The 16,500-nt window shown below is 49.6% G+C and overlaps 1 protein-coding gene across 7 annotated transcripts in view; it reads left to right on the top strand.

Annotated features, from left to right (window-relative positions):
* BRD3 (bromodomain containing 3) overlaps nucleotides 1-16,500 on the top strand; it is a 33,486-nt gene that overhangs the window by 6,652 nt on the left and 10,334 nt on the right. For all 7 annotated transcript variants that reach the window (XR_009968986.1, XR_009968984.1, XR_009968987.1 and 4 more), the window contains exons 2-6: nucleotides 7,762-8,078; nucleotides 9,351-9,488; nucleotides 10,441-10,588; nucleotides 12,616-12,830; nucleotides 14,432-14,803. Coding sequence is in view for 3 of the 7 variants with exons in the window: in XM_062641204.1 (XP_062497188.1) it covers nucleotides 7,878-8,078; nucleotides 9,351-9,488; nucleotides 10,441-10,588; nucleotides 12,616-12,830; nucleotides 14,432-14,803 (1,074 nt within the window). In the remaining 4 variants the exon portion in view is untranslated. The remainder of the gene's footprint in view (nucleotides 1-7,761; nucleotides 8,079-9,350; nucleotides 9,489-10,440; nucleotides 10,589-12,615; nucleotides 12,831-14,431; nucleotides 14,804-16,500) is intronic.

The following is a 16,500-nucleotide window of genomic DNA, read 5'->3' as shown; positions in this document are numbered from 1 at the left end:
TTGAACTGACACAGTGATAACTCTGATAGTGGCGAGGAGGTGGTGACTGTGGAGGGGTGAGGAGTGCAGAACAGATACACATCAGTCAACACAAACAGAAGCCCCCAGCACTGCCTTTAAGCGCACCCTGATGTGTGCTGTACCCGGGCGCTGTCACTGCGGGTCTGGGCTGCTGCTGTTAGCACAGGAGTTTGGGGAGCTTTTAAGGATACCCTGGGAGACTCCTCCTGAAACAGGAACTTCTGACCTCGAATTCTTCCTTTTTGGAAAGAATAATGCTAAAATTGTGCATTCCTTAGTCCCCCACTGGTTAAAAATACTCATGCCTGGATTGGGTGTTTCAAGTCAATACTTAATGAAAGGTTGGGCAGAGGATAAGAGTCTTATTCAACATTCAGCATTAGCTTGTTTGCAGTATTGTCTTTCTCGGCTCATGTAGTGCTCCGCACTTGGACAGTACCTGCTGCAGTGAAGGTGTTTCAGTGACCTGTGCATGCAGGGTTTAAATGAAGAAGGAATGCATGTGCGGTGTGAAGTGTCTGAGTTGTATTCTCAAAACTGACTTTGGAGCTTTAGTTCCATTGTCTTCAAATACAAACTAGGCTCTGTTGCTTCTGTCATTTTAAGCACTGAGGGGCTGTCAAAAACTCTTAGTTCTTGTCACTTTAAAAATGCTCTGGAGAAAAGCATAGTGCAGAGTCTGATGTTGCAGGTCAGTAACCGGCTCCTTGCTGCTTCCAAAGAGGCTCCTTCTGTCACTCTTCTGTGTAGCTGGTTGTTTCTCTGCACTGCTGTAACTGCTCTGGGTGCAGTGACTTAAATCACAGCTCTTAATAATCTTGCTAAATGGCTCTTTCCTGAGTTAAGAAACCGTGTGTTGAGAACTTTATCCTTCAGTCATCTCCTAACCTGGTGGGTTCTCTGACAGCGGTTCTTGGTGCCCACAAGCCATGTCTGCAGGCTGGGACCCAGCCTGGCAGCCCGGAGGGTGTCCCTGCCTGGGCTGAGGCAGTCGCACAGGTAGAGCAGCCTGTCCTGCTGCAGGGGAGGGGGCACATCTCTAACTGGGACTAGTTCTGTTCAGTATTTACTGCTTCACCTGCGGCATTGTGCAGTGGGCTGTGGGCATCCACCGGACCCCTGCTGCACTCTGAGATCCTCACTCCTTCTCCCTGGAGTAGTTTAGGAGCCTGATCGCTCTTGTTGACAGCACAAACAGCTCCATCCCTGGGCAGCAGGCAGTGCTGTGGTGAGCTCTCGCCTTTCAAAGGCTTAATTACTTTTACAAAATATATTACTCTGTCAGCTTTGAGCTGTCGAGTGCTTTCAGCGCAGAGCGGCACCTTGCTATATAAATGAGCAAGGAGCCTTTTGCATCTTGGTGTTGGTGATTGTTTTGCTTTAATCCTGGTTGCTCCTTGTTTGCTAATTTGCAGAATTCATTAATCTGCAGTGGGTTTCCCATGGCGTGTTTGAGGGTTTTGTTCTGGGTGTTGGTTTTGTTGTTTTGTCTGAAGTTGCCACATTATCCTCCAGTAGAGCTGTGGGAATTGGGAAGGAGCCCCTGTGCGCTGTGCTGCTCAGTGAGCTGTTGGGACACTCGGGATGTGTGTGTGCATCCCGAGACTTTCATTGCACAGTGTCTTACTGTGACATTGGTGTGGTTTTGTCAAGCATTGGTGCTTGCTGGAGGTGAACAACTCTTTGGAGCACACTCTTTAACCCACTTGTTGCTGAAGCCAACATCGGGAGGGTTTAAATTCTGGGAGCCTTTGCATGGGCAAGTTGTGGTGCTGTAGCTGTGAACCTGGGGCATGATGTAAACCAGTGTCAGCTCATCTGTTCCTCCTATGCTTGTAATGCTTTCTGTCCTAAAACCAAGCTGTTCTTTTTCAGAATAGTAACTTTAATCATTTAAATACATAAAAATTAAATAGGAGAAAGTGTTGCAGCACAAGTGTTCAAGGGGGGTACTGATGGAGGACAGCAGTTTCTGTAATGAATCACTGGTGGCTCCGCTCTGTAGCATGGAATGCTGCTTTTAAGTTAACGTATGGATCTGTGTCTGTTTTTGAAGTCTGTCTTCTCTGTCTGTGTATTTGGGTTGCTGCCCCTGAGGTAACATCTGTAGCACTTGTAAATGGCATTAATAATGCTGATACAAGCTGGTGCAAGGCAGGTGATGTGAGGGGGTTTGCAGTGCAGGTTGTTAGGTCACAGAGCAGAAGACAATCCTTTAAGTAGGTAATACATAGGGATTGGATGCTGTTTGCAGGGCTGTGTTTTATGCTTTTGTACCTGTTTTCATTAAGAGGGGGTAATCTTCCTGTTACAGCCTTTTAGATACATTTGAAAGTGGAATTGGGCTGTACCTAAGCTCACTCCCTACCAGGTGTCATGAAAGACCTTGGGGTGCTATGGTTTGTCTTTCAGGAAGTGCTGCGGTCTGGGCAGAGGGATAAAGCAGGTTTAGTTTCTTCAGATGGCAAATAGCATTGTTCCTGGTAAAGAGCAAGTGAGGTTGTTCAGAAACCCAGGTTATGGTGTTCGGCCACCTTGTCAGTTCTGCTGTTCTGTTGCTGCCCTCTTGGGTAATTCTTTGCAGGTAGAGCAGAAGCTTGACCATGCTCTGCCAGCAGGGAAGTGCTCGAGCTCATGTGCTTCTGCTTTTGGTTTTTCTTCACAGTGCTTTCTGTCCAGTAATCTCTTTTGGAAATCAGAGTGCAGAAAAAGAATAATGGCAAAGCCCATTGGGGAAAGACTGTGTCATTTGTTCACTATATACATGCAGGACCAAACTGAGTGAGTTTGAGTGTTTTCTTGCACTGTAAAAGTGCACAGAGCACTATATGCTGATTAAAAAGGGGAAGGGCAGACTCTCTTCCAGAACACAAATGTTTGACTGTGCAGATCACATCCTTTAGAAAGCAGAAAAAGAGCCCTGTGAGGGTGTAGACATACAATGATCCCATTGGGAGCACTGGAGCCTGTGCGGGTGTTGCCATGCTCTGCTCAGTGGGTGTACCTGGCTGCTGCTCGTGTGCACGTATCCTCTGAAACCTGGGTCCGAGCCAGGGAATGGGGGTTGGTTTGGGATTGGTTCTGGTTTGCTGTAAATAATTGAACTGACACAAGGTTTGCTGACCTGAAACCGGCAGCCGCCGTTCCTGGAGCCCCAGGATGCAGCAGCAGCAGCGTCATTTGCTGTGCAAGTCGTGCTTTGGGGAAGGTGGGCTGGGAAGTAGCAGACAAACAGAGGAATTGGGGAACAGAGCCTGGAGGGAGCTGGGTTCCGGTACTGACCCCAGTTGTGGTTTTTAGCTTTTCTTTTTGTGACCATTCCATCTTGCCAGCTTGGCCCTCTTTCCTGGCCTGGCATGGAGGATGCTAATAAAGCGTGACTGTGGTTCAAGCCCAAATGAGCAAATGGATCTGTAGTTCTGATTGGCCTTGAAGTACAGATTTGAATGCACAAGCAAGGGTGAGCAGAAGTGGAACAGCAGATCCCGTCCGTCTGGGAAGTTTAAAGTGATAATAATGCCAGAAACATTGGAGGTGGAATAACAAAGGCAGCGTCCAGCAGACAGCACTTCTGCCAGGGCTGAGTCTGCAGAATTGGCCAGTCTGAAGAAGTTGTGACTGAGTCTGTGGTCTCTTCCTCTGCCCATCAGCAAGGTTTGAATTTGGGATCACCAAATTTCCCCCCCCCGCCCTGCTTGGCCAACTCCCATGTAAACATGGAGATAGATCCATCTCCTTGACCAGGCTGTGATTTCTTTCTGTGGTGGTTTAGGAATGTGATGGAAGAGCTCAGGATCTCCATGCTCTTGCACATCTTGTGCTTGTACAATGGAACTTCTGAAGCTAGGACCACGTTCTGCAGCAATCCTGCAGTGAGGGATGTCCCTTCAGAGCTGGGCAGCATCAACTAGATCAGCATCATAGCCATTGTCACTGCAGCAGTGGGATCGTTCTGAACACACTCTCCAGCCACAGATGTCCGGGACTTGATCTCATTTTCTCTCTTCCATACAGACAGCCAGAGAAAGGGTTGACCCAGGCAGAGGGACCAGAAAGTGTGAAGAGCTTGAGGTTTTTCTGGCTTTTCCTAAACCTTCCTTAGAAAGGGGTTTATCTGCATTCATCAGTTGGTGGTATCTTGCAGGTGATAGTCTGCGGATTCATCTGTGCTGAGATGCTAAGCCACAGACTGTGCAGCTCGTCAAGAGTGGAAGGTTGCTCAGCACTCTGCAGGATGGGGTTTGAAGTGGTTACTGAATCACAGAGGACTGAGCTGTGTCTGTGTCGTGGTTTGTACCATACTTCCCATGTGCCTTCCGCCATGTTCCTGCCTCCCCTTGGTCCCCTGCTCCCTATCCTGCTCTTGACAATTTGGGACTTTCTGTGTATGGTGTGTGGCCATGTGCCAGAACCTTCCCAGTGCTTCCTTTTTGCCTGATGCCCAAGGCTGCAGGGCTTCTGCACATGGGTGTTTAGGAATTGCAATAACCCCTGCAAGTGCTAGATATTGCCAAATAAACAAGCACTGAGCGTGTTGCAGTGCACTAGATAAGAGAGCGCATGCTCTGAGGCAGGTTCACCTTCTCTGCCATCTCTGGCTGCTCTCTGGCTTCCCCTAATTGTGAGGTGCTGTGGGCTCAGCCATGTGGGTCACGTGAGGTAACTTCAGTGCATCTCCACCTTTCCCCTCTAGGAAGAAATGGCACGAGCAGCCTCTGCCCAGGCATGTGCTTATCCCAAACACCTTCCTTTCTGTGCCAAATCTCTGCCAAGAAATGAAGGCTCAAACAACCCAACAGTTCTTTGCCTCCCCCATTGCCATAAAGTTGTGACTCTTGTGAGAGGCACATCCTGGTGTTTCCCTGGGAAGCCCATGCCCGTTCCCTCCATGTGTTTTGCGTCCCCTGGGTGTTGATGTCCGAGTCACCAGCTGCTCAATGCGCTCTGAAACCTGCTCGCAGATGCTTACTTCCACTGCTACAGCTGAGCATGTGCTCACCACAGGTCACACTTCTGTGGTACTTCTGGAGCCTTTCTGCAGTGCTGTTCACTTCACTTCTGAAACCCCAGTCCAGTCCTTGCTGCAGAGTGAGGTCTCAAAGCTGAGACTCCTCCAGTCAGGACCCCAGCAAAGCGTAAAGCTCTTTCACCGCTCACACTTCCCTCTTCCTGCAGCCTTATTAACAGAACTGCAATGTAACGGCTGTTATAGTCAAGATGAAGTGACTTTTGGGTACCCCTGAGTTTGAAGGCATGATGTGAGATGTCTTAAAGCAGCACAATTCATAGGGAGTGCTGAGTGTGTGTTAGAACTGAAGGCCCTTGAAATTACCAGTTACTGCTGGCTGATTCTGCTGTTTAGGAACCCACAGGCTCCTTCCTATAAGAGCCAAGGAGAGATGGAGGGTGGGAAGCCCATCTGCATAATCTGATGAGCATTAAATTAACCAAGGCAAAAGCCAAGGAACTGACTTAATCTTCTGTGATCTTTTCCCCTCCCTCATGCGGAGGTAAGTTAAGGACACATCTCCCAGTCTCAGGATGTTACTGGGGCTGTGCTCAAAATAACATGTATGAAGAGCAAATCTGTTTGAAATCAACAATTTGGTAGGCAACAAGGGCAGAGCTGCAGTGTGCCACATGGGCACTCACAAGCCAAATCCCCACTTGCTGCAGTGAAGGCAAGTGCAAGCGCTTCATCCCCAAGGCTTGAGGTGGTGACACATTGTGTGCATATGGGGTAGTACTGGCTGACAGAGCAACTCGTCTGTCCTCAAGTTGTGGTCTCAAAACAGAGATCCCTTGAGTCTGAAAAGCTGGCATGGAGCTGGTAGGTAGTGAGAGCTGCCTGAGGTTCAGTCCCTGTCTGGGGCTGTGGAGGGGAAGGAAGGCAGAGCAGGAGGAACTCCTGCGAGGAGTCTGTCCAGGGAGCAGCACGTGATGCAGCAGTGGGAAGGTGCTGGCTCCCTGTGTCCTGCCTGGCTGCTGGCTCCATCCTGCTGCCACCAAGTGCTGCTCTGTGGGGCTCAGGGCTCACCAGCGTGGTATGAAGTGTGAGTTGTGAGCACCAGCTCTGCGAGGTAGGAACAGGGTCTTGCTTCGTGTCTGCAGTGCCAAGTACCAAGGGGCTGTGGTCTCTGCACAGCCCCCATGCGCTACTGTAATGTAAATAATAATGTGGAGATAAAGCTGAGGTCAAGGAACATCTCTTAAACTCGATAATTTTCCCGGATGGGAAGATTTATGTTGCTGTTTCTGGGCTGGAGTTGTGCCAGACTTTGGTCGGTGTCCAAGTGACTGTACAGCAATACCATACCAATGGGAACGGAGTAGTTGGGCTCATGTGCTAACTTGATGCTTGCTACCTTCGGATTCTGCAGCCATCACGACCCCAGCCTGCCCTGCAGGAGCAGCCCCGGGCAGGGAGCTGCTCTTCAGAGGAAGTGCAGCCCGTTGGTGAGCAGCAGCTCCCTGGCACAGCGCACGGCTCCCGGTGCTCCGGAGCTGCCGGCAGGATTGTCTCCGCTGCTGCAGCCAGGTCCTCCCGCCAGCACAGGGAGTTGTCCGTGTCCTTGCCCCGTGCCGTGTCTGCCCTCACTGACCCCTGTGAGCAGCTCAGGGAAGGAAAACCCCAGATCCTTCCAGCCTCGCTGGGTTCTCGAGGCCTCCTTTGGCTGAGGGATGTGCCAGACCCCGCAGCCCTGCTGGATTCCACACTGAGGGTGCAGCTTAGCACAAACGGGCAGACTGACGCTCCAGAGAAGCAGGATTTATTTGGGAGTTTGGGTTTTGCTTTTAATTATCCTCCCAGACTGGGATGAGTAAGAAGGGGCAGAAATGCACAGTGTGGAAGCAGTGTACGCTCGTCATGTGGGACAGCAAAAAGCTGTACTTGAAACTGTGTTATCAAAACTGCACATGTGCAAGTGATGTGTGTGCCAGGGCTGCCTTTGGCAGCCTTCATTCCAGGCTTGTTCAGTACCTGTTCAGTGATGTCCTGGTTCGCAGCTGGGCTCCGTTATAGTTCAAATAATTACTGATACCAGTGCTATTCCTGTAGATGAAGTGCTTAGCCTAGAACTGTGTGTTTGGATTCTACCTGTAGTTACAGGCAGTCTGTGTAAGCTGCCTGGGTTTGTGTGTGAGTCCACTGAAGTGCCATGTTGGATGTGACGGGCAGCCGGGATATCAGATGGTCATGCCTCTTGCCTTCCTCATGTTGTATGTCAGGGCTCACAACTCAGGCAGAGACAATGCAGTGAGGTTTACATGGAGTTGCAAGCTGTGGGTTTGCTAGCTTGGATCAGCATGTTCATGGGTGTCTGCATTACAGCCTAACTGGATTCCTTAACCGTATTCTTCTGCTACCTCACGTGTTTTCTTTGCACAAAGATGCTCTCTGAGCCAAATAACTTATCCTGTGGAACTTAACTAGTTCTCTGCAGGCTTTGAATTTGGAAATTTTAGCATAGGGTGTCCCTGCCCACGGCAGGGGGTTGGAACTAGATGATCTTAAGGTCCTTTCCAACCCTAACGATTCTATGATTGTATGAAATTGCTGTTCCACTGTGTCTTGGGTCTTGAACTGTGCCCATCGTCAGTATGGTGTGTTACAGGGAGCAAAGCAGATGGAGTAAAGAGCCTGAGTTCACACAATGTCAACAGCAGAACTGTCTTAATGTGCCTGTTTCAAGTGAGTATCTGTACTTACACATTGTCCTCTTCTCTCGTTTGATCTAGGCCGTATGGTTGGACCCTGGAAATGGGATGTCAGTCCCATTCAGGGAGCATAAAGGAAGAAGGAAGGTTTCCCAGTTGCTGCGGCTGTGACATCGCGTGAGAGCCAGCGCAGGAAGATGTCTGCGGTCACGGCAGCGGTCCCGGCTCCACAGGGCCCTGTCAACCCCCCGCCTCCGGAGGTCACTAATCCCAACAAGCCCGGCAGGAAGACCAACCAACTGCAATATATGCAAAACGTGGTGGTGAAGACCTTGTGGAAGCATCAGTTTGCTTGGCCTTTCTACCAACCTGTTGATGCAATTAAACTGAATTTGCCGGTACGTATCTATCATCTCCTGCTTGGCATCCTGCTCTTGGACAGCTGTCTGCTGGGGAGAGCAGTCTTCTAGTTAGGTTGGATTTGGGCATCCTTCAAATGCACTGAGATTCACTGAATTAGAAGCTCTTTCAGAGCTGGAGAAGTGCAGGTCTCTGAAGGAGAAAACTGCTTCACTTAAACACAGGCACCAGTGCCCCTGTGCACCCTCCTGTCAGCTCAGCCCAGCAGCCCACTGCACACTCACTCTGCCTGCTTTGAGTCAAAGGGTTTTGTGGGATTCGAGGAGCATGTTCTGGGATGTGAGGTCAGTTGAGCTCCAGTTACAAGTTATAATCCAAATATATGGACTGGACCAGGAGTCTTTTGACCTGTGTGATGCTGTTGCTGGGTGCTGTTTAAAGTGCTAACCAAAAGAGTAAAACACTTCACACTTGTAGAGCACTTCTCTAAGTCTGTGCTCATTTGTGCTTCTCTTTTTGGAGTTAGTTTCTCAGTGAGGCATTTTGAGGTGGTTTTAGGGAAGGTTACCAGGAAACAGAAGGGAGTCAGTTGGAAGAACAGTTTTCCATGTGTGACCTGAGTGTGCACCAGCCCAGCAGCCAGCAGGATCACCTCTCCTGCCCTGGCATGCCTTGCCTGGAAATGCCAGTGCCTCAGATCATGCTTGAGGGCTGGGCTCAGCGGCCGGTGGCTGTACATGTGCTGCCTCTCTCTAGCATGAGAAGATGACAGAGCACAGCCTGGATCACCTCAGGCCAATCACAGCATCTGTGTGTGCTTGAGACCAGCCCAGAGAGAAACTGGGTTAACACGTGGAAGCCTTTTAAGTGCTAAAATGCCCTTAAAAGACTGAAACTTAGCACAGTCTGAAGTGACACCATCCACCTCCTAAGGGGGGTCACAGCACAAACAGCTTCCAGGCAGAGCTGCTCAGGACATGTGTTTTCCTCACATGTTGCTCCTAGTGCCTCCTCAGTCCAGCTGTTCTTACTAAAGGCAGATAACAACCAGGTAGCCATTTGTGTGTGGGCTTGAGCATGTACTAGGGGAGACTGATGCTTCGTAGTCAAGTTCATAATAATGATAGCTTAAAAAGCTACATATTAGGAAACAAAGGAAAGCAGAGGTAATATTTACAGCTTGCACAGAACCTTGGGGATTCATTTCTGGGGAGGAGGGATGAGGAGAAACCTGGGGCTGTAGAGGGAGGTGTGAGCAACACTCCATGTATCAGGAGCTATAAATACCATCCTTCCTGCTTCTCCAACAGGATTATCACAAGATCATAAAAAACCCCATGGACATGGGGACGATCAAGAAGCGCCTGGAACACAACTACTACTGGAGTGCCAGTGAATGTATGCAGGATTTCAACACCATGTTTACAAACTGTTACATTTACAACAAGGTAAAGAGCCCAGATAAGCCTTTAACTGGGGCACTGCCTAGAAAAGACCCACCTACTGGAGTGTGGGTTTTGAGCAGGGCCGGCTCCGCTGTGCATTTGCAAGGGTTTGAAATGTCACTAATTGCAAGCACATTACTTGAATGCACAAAGCTGTCTTTGTGCTGTGGCTTTCTTCCCCCAGACCAGTTAAAAGGGCAAACGTGCCTTTTAATTCTAGGTAGGTTTCTGTTCTGGGGTTATGTAGCAAGTGTTTACTGATTTTATTCTCAGTTAGGAGCTCTTTAAGATGAGCTATGGTTTATGCAGTGCTTTGCAGATGCTCTGCAATGTCAGGGCTATGTGTTACACTGTCTACCAGTAACTAGTATCTTAGCAGCAGAGAGCAGTTCAGGAAGTGTAACTCTCTTCTCTGCCTGTATCTTGTCTGTACTTGTGCACCTTCAGATGGGTTGCTATTTGGGGTTTGGCTTGCTTGCTGTTTTGTTAGGTTGTTAAAAGCCGCTGCTCTTTGTGTTTGTATTTTCTGCAGTGGTTTGTCATCGCTGACCTAGGCTGAGAACAAGCTGAAATAAACAAATTCATTAGCTTGAGCCACAGCGTGAGTGTTCACACTCCTGCCCTGGCCTTGCTGGCAGCAGGGGGGACAGCTCATCTGTTCCAGTTTGCAGCTCCACGCTGTGGCACAGGATGCTGGTTACCTGGCTCCTGCAAGTCCTGATAACTCTCTGGATGCAGCGCTCTTAGAGGCTGTAGTTACTGCATGCTAGGCCAGAATAGAAGAGCAGGAGGGCAGCATGCAAGGAGAGAGAGGAGCTGGTCTCTTTATTGTCATAGCTGGGATAACATCATTTATTTGGAGGGCAGTTCCTTGGGGATTTCAAAGCCTGATCTTGAACCTCAGTGCTTCTTGTAAGTGGGTGATACAACATGGGCTTTTTTCTTCTTTCTGCAGCCCACAGATGACATCGTCCTCATGGCCCAAGCCCTGGAGAAGATCTTCCTGCAGAAAGTTGCTCAGATGCCTCAGGAGGAGGTTGAGTTGTTACCCCCAGTCCCTAAAGGCAAAGGTCGCAAGCCATCAGCGGGCACACAGGGTGCAGGTACTGACCCAGTGCAGTGACATTGACCGTTACGAGCCTGTTGCTGAGATCTGAGCCACCTTTCAGCTGCCTGGTTTGCAGGTGGGGAAGGGGCATGGAAGGAGCACGTGATCTGATGGTTAAAGCAGTGGTTTACCCAGTCTTCCAGGGCTTGAAGTCTTAAAAGCCACTCTGCATTTGTCATGCAAACACCTTCCCGTCCGTCACCTACCCACCTACACAGAGCTTGTATGCAAAGAATAAACCGAGGCAAGAAGAGGCAAGGTAGTTAAACATGCTGGTCTGCCATAAGTGCCAGACTGTGATGTAGAATGCCTGTATAGACCTGGGTTTGTAGAGCTCACCCCAAGTCCTGGGAGAAGCCTGACACCGCAGAAACTCGTACTCCAATCTTGCTCATCCCTGAACCTCGTGTAATGTGTTTCTTTTGTGCACATGGTTGCAACATCATAGAATCAAGTTTGGTCAGCAGAAGGGAGGGATTTATTAATCCACTGCAAAAGACTGTAGACCATTGAATATCAGTAGGAACTAAGTTTAGTTCAGCTTACCTGGAATTGATTTTAAATGGATTTGGAACTAAACTGTCTGTAAGCACAATAAAACCATTCATACAGGAGTTCGAGTGGGCTGAATTAAACTGTTGTAACTTCTTTTCTGTAAACAAAGTCTGATTGTTGCTCTGGGAAAGTCAAATGTTCGTCTTTACTTTCCCACATCTCAGGTGCCAAATGGAGCTACAACTTCATCCAAGCTCAGAGAAATTTGTCTTTTCAGCATCCTTTGTTAAAAGCTGCTATAAAACCATAGAGGAGTATTGCTACTCTGGTTATTAGTTATTACATTTGTCCCCCTTAACTTTACACTAGCAGGCAGTTCTTCAACTGTGCAAGTCTGTCCTGGGTTCAGCAGTAGCAGTCGTTTGTTTTAGTAGCTGGTGCAGTGCTGTGTTTTTGACTTTCAGCCTGAGAACAGCGCTGATAAAACCAATGTTTTCATTTCTTGCTAAGTGATGTTTACTCTGACCAAGGACTTTCTGAGTCTCATGCGCTGCCAGGGAGGAGGGGAAGGCAGGAGGAAGCAGAGATAGGACACCTGACCCGAACTAGCCAAAGGGGTATTCCATCCCACAGCACGTCATGCCCAGTATATAAACTGGGGGCAGTTACCCGGAAGGCCCAGATAGCTGCTCGGGTCGGGCTGGGTATCAGTCAGTGCGTGGTGAGCAGTTGTATTCTCTTCCCTTGTTATTTCCCTTATTATTGGTGGTACCAGGAGTGGTTTGTGTTATACCTTAGTTACTGTTCTTATCTCAGCCCCTGGGAGTTGTGTTCTTTTGATTCTCCTCCCTATCCCTCTGGGAGTGGGGGGAAGGAAAAGGTGGGGGGGGAGCAAGCGAACGGCTGCGTGGTTCTGAGTTACCGGCTGGACTTAAACCGCGACAAAGTCTAAGGTAAGAGACTTGCCTCGCTATCGGGAGGCTTAAGCTCTGCTCTCTGCTCTGTTTCTTTTGTTGTATAACTTGTGGCAAATCTGAAGTGGTTTGGCCTCCTGGGTGTTTAGGTGGTGATAGGGGAGTGGCTGTTGCCATTTGTCATGCACAGGAAGCACAGCCCCACATTGAGGCCTGTGTGGGAAGCAGCTGTCCAAAACAGCCATCTCCCTATGGAATGGAGATCTCCTTGAGCTCCTGCTGTTCTGCTGAGAGCCGTGAGAGGGATGAAGATTGTCCCAGGGCAACCCACACCCCATGGGCAAAAAGTATTTTGCTTGCATGTGGCTGGCCGAAAGCTCATGGTATGAGGACCCGGGTCAGTGATTTCTTATGTTCTTGTTGACCCCTGGGTAACAGCATCAAACAAATTGCACAGTGTCCTTTGTGCTCTCCTGGTGACCCTGGCCTGGGAGCTTTTTGCCAAGCCTGTGACTGAGCAGTCCAGTGGGACCAGGTTCACTTTGTCCCGATGTCTTGCCGGCACTCGTGCCCATCAGTGCGTTGCAGTGTGTTCTCCCTTTGTCGTTGAAAGGAGCTCCGCAAGCCGTGGCCATGTCCTCCGTGTCCCCGCCGGCCCCGTTCCAGAACGTTCCTCCGGCTGCATCTCAGATGCCCGTCATTGCTGCCACCCCTGTGCCAACCATCACCGCTAACGTCCCACCTGTCACTGCCCCTCCTGCCGCTGCCCCCCCTCCGCCTGCTGCGCCGATAATGCCCGTGGTGCCCCCGACGCCACCAGTGGTCAAGGTAAATGCAGAACTCGACCCCTTTCCCTTCCAAAGGCAATGGCTGCTGAAGCAGGGCTTTTTCTCCATCCCCTCGCTGCTGGTGCTGCGTGTGATCCTCCACACTTGACTCCTTGCCTCCCCGGCCATCGTTGTCCCTTTGGGGTGTGCTCAGACGAGTGCTGGCTCTCGAGTTTGAGAGGGCTGAGGGAGGTTTGGCCAGTTCTGCCTCACCCAGCTGGGGTTATGTGAAGCTGTAGTTGCTCCAGCTAGGTTACAGTCTCTCATCTGACCATAGCCTCGGCCAGTGCTGATGCTCCATGAACCAGAGGCTCTTGGGAGCTCCACTTTTTGGCACCATATAGCCCAAAGCATCTCTTCCCAGTGTAACTGAGACCCTGATTTTTACCAGGACTATTCCTTTAAGGTTTGCAGCTCCAGTATTATGACTGTTCCTCTCTGCCATAAACCAGCTCAAGATGAGCCTGTCACTCCAGTTGGAGGAGACTGATGTTGCCTGCAGGTTTTGGGTGCATTAGTTCTGTCTTCCTTACTGAGTAATTTTCTGGGAGTTGTCATTGGTGGTTTGCTATTTACTGTGTTAATCTATGGGTAAAGGAGAATGTTGCTCTAAATAATTGGAATTTTCCTTGCAAGCTGTGTATTCCTTTAAAAAGATGAAAGCATAGCTCAGAGAAAGCTGGAGTTTTCTAAAGTGGGGGATTAACTGCACCACTACTGGTGTTCTCTAATGGGGGGTTGCATGGACCAGGAGAGCCACAGAATTGTTTTGCTCATTTAACCTTTTTGTTTAGGAATTACTGGAGAAATTACTGGAGAAATTTAAGGCAGATCTTGTAGCTAAGCTGTACTTCCTGAAGCGTGTCTCATGCTTCAGTTTCTGTCCAAATAACTCGCTTCTGAGAATCGGTTTAATTTTAAAACTCAAGAATGAACCCAGGAGTTCACCAGGTACACAGAACTAATCCTGATGGGATTTACTTCAGATTTCTCTCTGGAACTTTTCCTCCCTTTCTTTCTCCAGAGAAATAAATCCTTCCTAGGAGCACAAGGGGGAGCTGACTGCACAGTCGCAGCTTGAATTCCTGTGAATTTGCTGAGGGCAAAATCATTAAATTCCTCTCTTGCCCATAACAAACAGTGTACCTTAGCACAGCCACTACATGCGAGGGAGTGAGGGCTCACAGGTCTTTGGTGATTAATATGCTTTGATTCAGAACTTAGAGCCTGATCCTGCCACTGGGGACTTAGACATGTGCTTAAGTTTCTGATGCTTACTAAGTCCTGATGCATCAGCTGAGCTGCAGTAATCAACTGGGCGCATGCCTTTCCCTTGGCAAACAGGAGGTAAGAGTCCTGGGTTTGAATCTCAGCAGTGCATAGAGCTAACACGTTTTGCATCATGTTTGGGGTTGGCTTAGAGACGTGCAAATGGCTGGTTACTGTGGCTCAGGTGGTGTGTGTCACAGTCAGTGACGCGTGTTGAAGCCCCCAGTGCCGTCACGGTACCCTGTCGGAGGGCAGGCAGGTCTCAGGTGAGGGTGAGCTGGTGCAGCCGCAGAGCTGGGCCCTGCTCATGCCATGTGTCCGTGTCTGTTTCAGAAGAAGGGCGTGAAGCGGAAAGCAGACACGACCACCCCCACCACCTCGGCCATCACTGCCAGCCGGAGCGAGTCGCCCACAGCACTTGCAGACCCCAAGCAGGCCAAGATCATCGCGCGCCGGGAGAGCGGCGGCCGGCCCATCAAGCCACCAAAGAAGGACCTTGAGGATGGGGAAGTGCCCCAGCACGCTGGGAAGAAGGGCAAACTCTCTGAGCACCTCAAGTACTGTGACAGCATCCTCAAGGAGATGCTCTCAAAGAAGCACGCAGCCTACGCATGGCCCTTTTACAAGCCTGTCGATGCGGAGGCCTTGGAGTTACATGACTATCATGACATTATCAAACACCCCATGGATCTCAGTACTGTTAAAGTACGTCCACATTTACCACCTCTTTTGCAGGGTGTCACAGCCCTCTGGTTGCAGAGGACTGGCTGCTTCTGGGGGAGGGGGAAGGGACATCTATTTTTCTGCCCTGCAAAGCAGACCGTGCGATGGCATCTCCTCTTTGTGGATAGCCCAGCTGCTTAAACATGTGTCCTTGGGATTGTGTTGCACCCTGAGAAGAAGAGGTGCTGTGTTTCATAGGATTCGATTGATAGTATCCCGTTTCCAGAAGCTGCTGCTGCCTACTTGTTGGCATGTGTGGTCCAGATAGGCTTACACTGAGTGATTCCAACCACAATGGGATGATCACCTGGTACCTGGGGAGGGGAGGAGATAATGTGATGGTTCACGTTTGGCTCTTCAAGAGCCTAGTTTAGCGTGGCCCAATACTCAAGGTGTTTTTCCCAGTAGACTGGGAGGTTTCCCGAATTCCTCCTAAATACCCATGGAGCAAAGCCTTGTTTTTGTAGTTCCCATCTTCTGCTTGTGGGCCGTTGGAATTGGTGTTGGTGGAGGTGAGACTCTTCCACATGCAGGAGGCGAAGGTATTGCTGCTGGCTTTGGCTAGCGTGCCAGGAGTGTTCTGCTGCCAGCAGAGCCAATGCCCAGGTGACAAAAGGGCAGCTGTGCTTGTGATTGCTTCCATGTTCCTTGGCAAATCCTACACAGAACCTGGAGTGTGTCATGTGCTGATGTACCATTGCGATTCAGCCATGATGCTATGAGCGTTCTTACTACAACTGTGATAATTTTAAGAGTATTTTAGTTGCATTACTTAGTGGTGAGAGAATAGCTGTCGTAGTCTTTGCATTGAGGATTAGGCCAGGAGTTGCCAGTGTCTGAGCTCTAATTCCTGTTCTCATGCTGTGGTCCTGGGCAAGTTTCCCCACAGTTCTGTGCTGTAGTTTTCCCAGTCATAAACTGGAGATGATGCTTAACCTACCTCACAGGGCTGTTGTGAGGACAGATATCTGGAGGGCACTAAGTACTACTTGATGGGGTTTGTACAGAAAAGGCAATTTCTGAGCTGGCAAAAGCATTGTAAGCAAGCTCTGGAGGAGCTGAGGCCATTTTCCTCCTGAGCTCCTGGTGCAGAACGTGCAGAATCCTTGACTTGCAATGTAGCTTTGTTAAAATCCTGCAGCAGTTTCCTGGCAGGAGAAGAGGGCAAGACAAAGGGTGAGTTTTGCTGCAGGCAAGAAGAGGGAGCCTCAGACACAGTGCTAAAAGCAGGAGAAAGGGCTAGGCTGAACATGGTAGTCTGCGAAGCTGGAGCCCTGGTCCCTGGCTCTAATGTCCTGCTGATAGAGGAAGGTTCCAGTCTTTTCTTGGGTAAGTTTTTCTATTTTCTCTTGCTCTTGAGCGTGGATGAGGAAGGGGGAAGCTCCCCTCAGTTTTGGTGCTGTAGTGTGCTCACCATCCTGCTCATTTTGGCTGCGCAGCACTGAAGGCCTGTTAATCCTTGTACATTGCTTTAATTGATGCTGTCGAGGTCTCGCTTTACTTTGTGTTGGTGTTATTGCTCTTCACCAGCTCAGATGTGCATCCACATGGCCTGGATCACAGGCTGATGGATAATTTTGGCTGGTCAGGAGGCTGCCTTCCTGCTCAGAGCAGGGGCACATACTCTGATCTGCTCCCTTCCAGGGCTCGCCACCTTCTCAGCTGTTTCCTTTCCATAG

Source organism: Pezoporus occidentalis, unplaced genomic scaffold, assembly GCF_034315485.1.
Source record: "Pezoporus occidentalis ecotype Australia unplaced genomic scaffold, CSIRO_AGI_Poc_V1 ctg68, whole genome shotgun sequence".
Taxonomy (NCBI): domain Eukaryota; kingdom Metazoa; phylum Chordata; class Aves; order Psittaciformes; family Psittacidae; genus Pezoporus; species Pezoporus occidentalis.
This window is presented reverse-complemented; position numbering and strand designations above follow the sequence as displayed.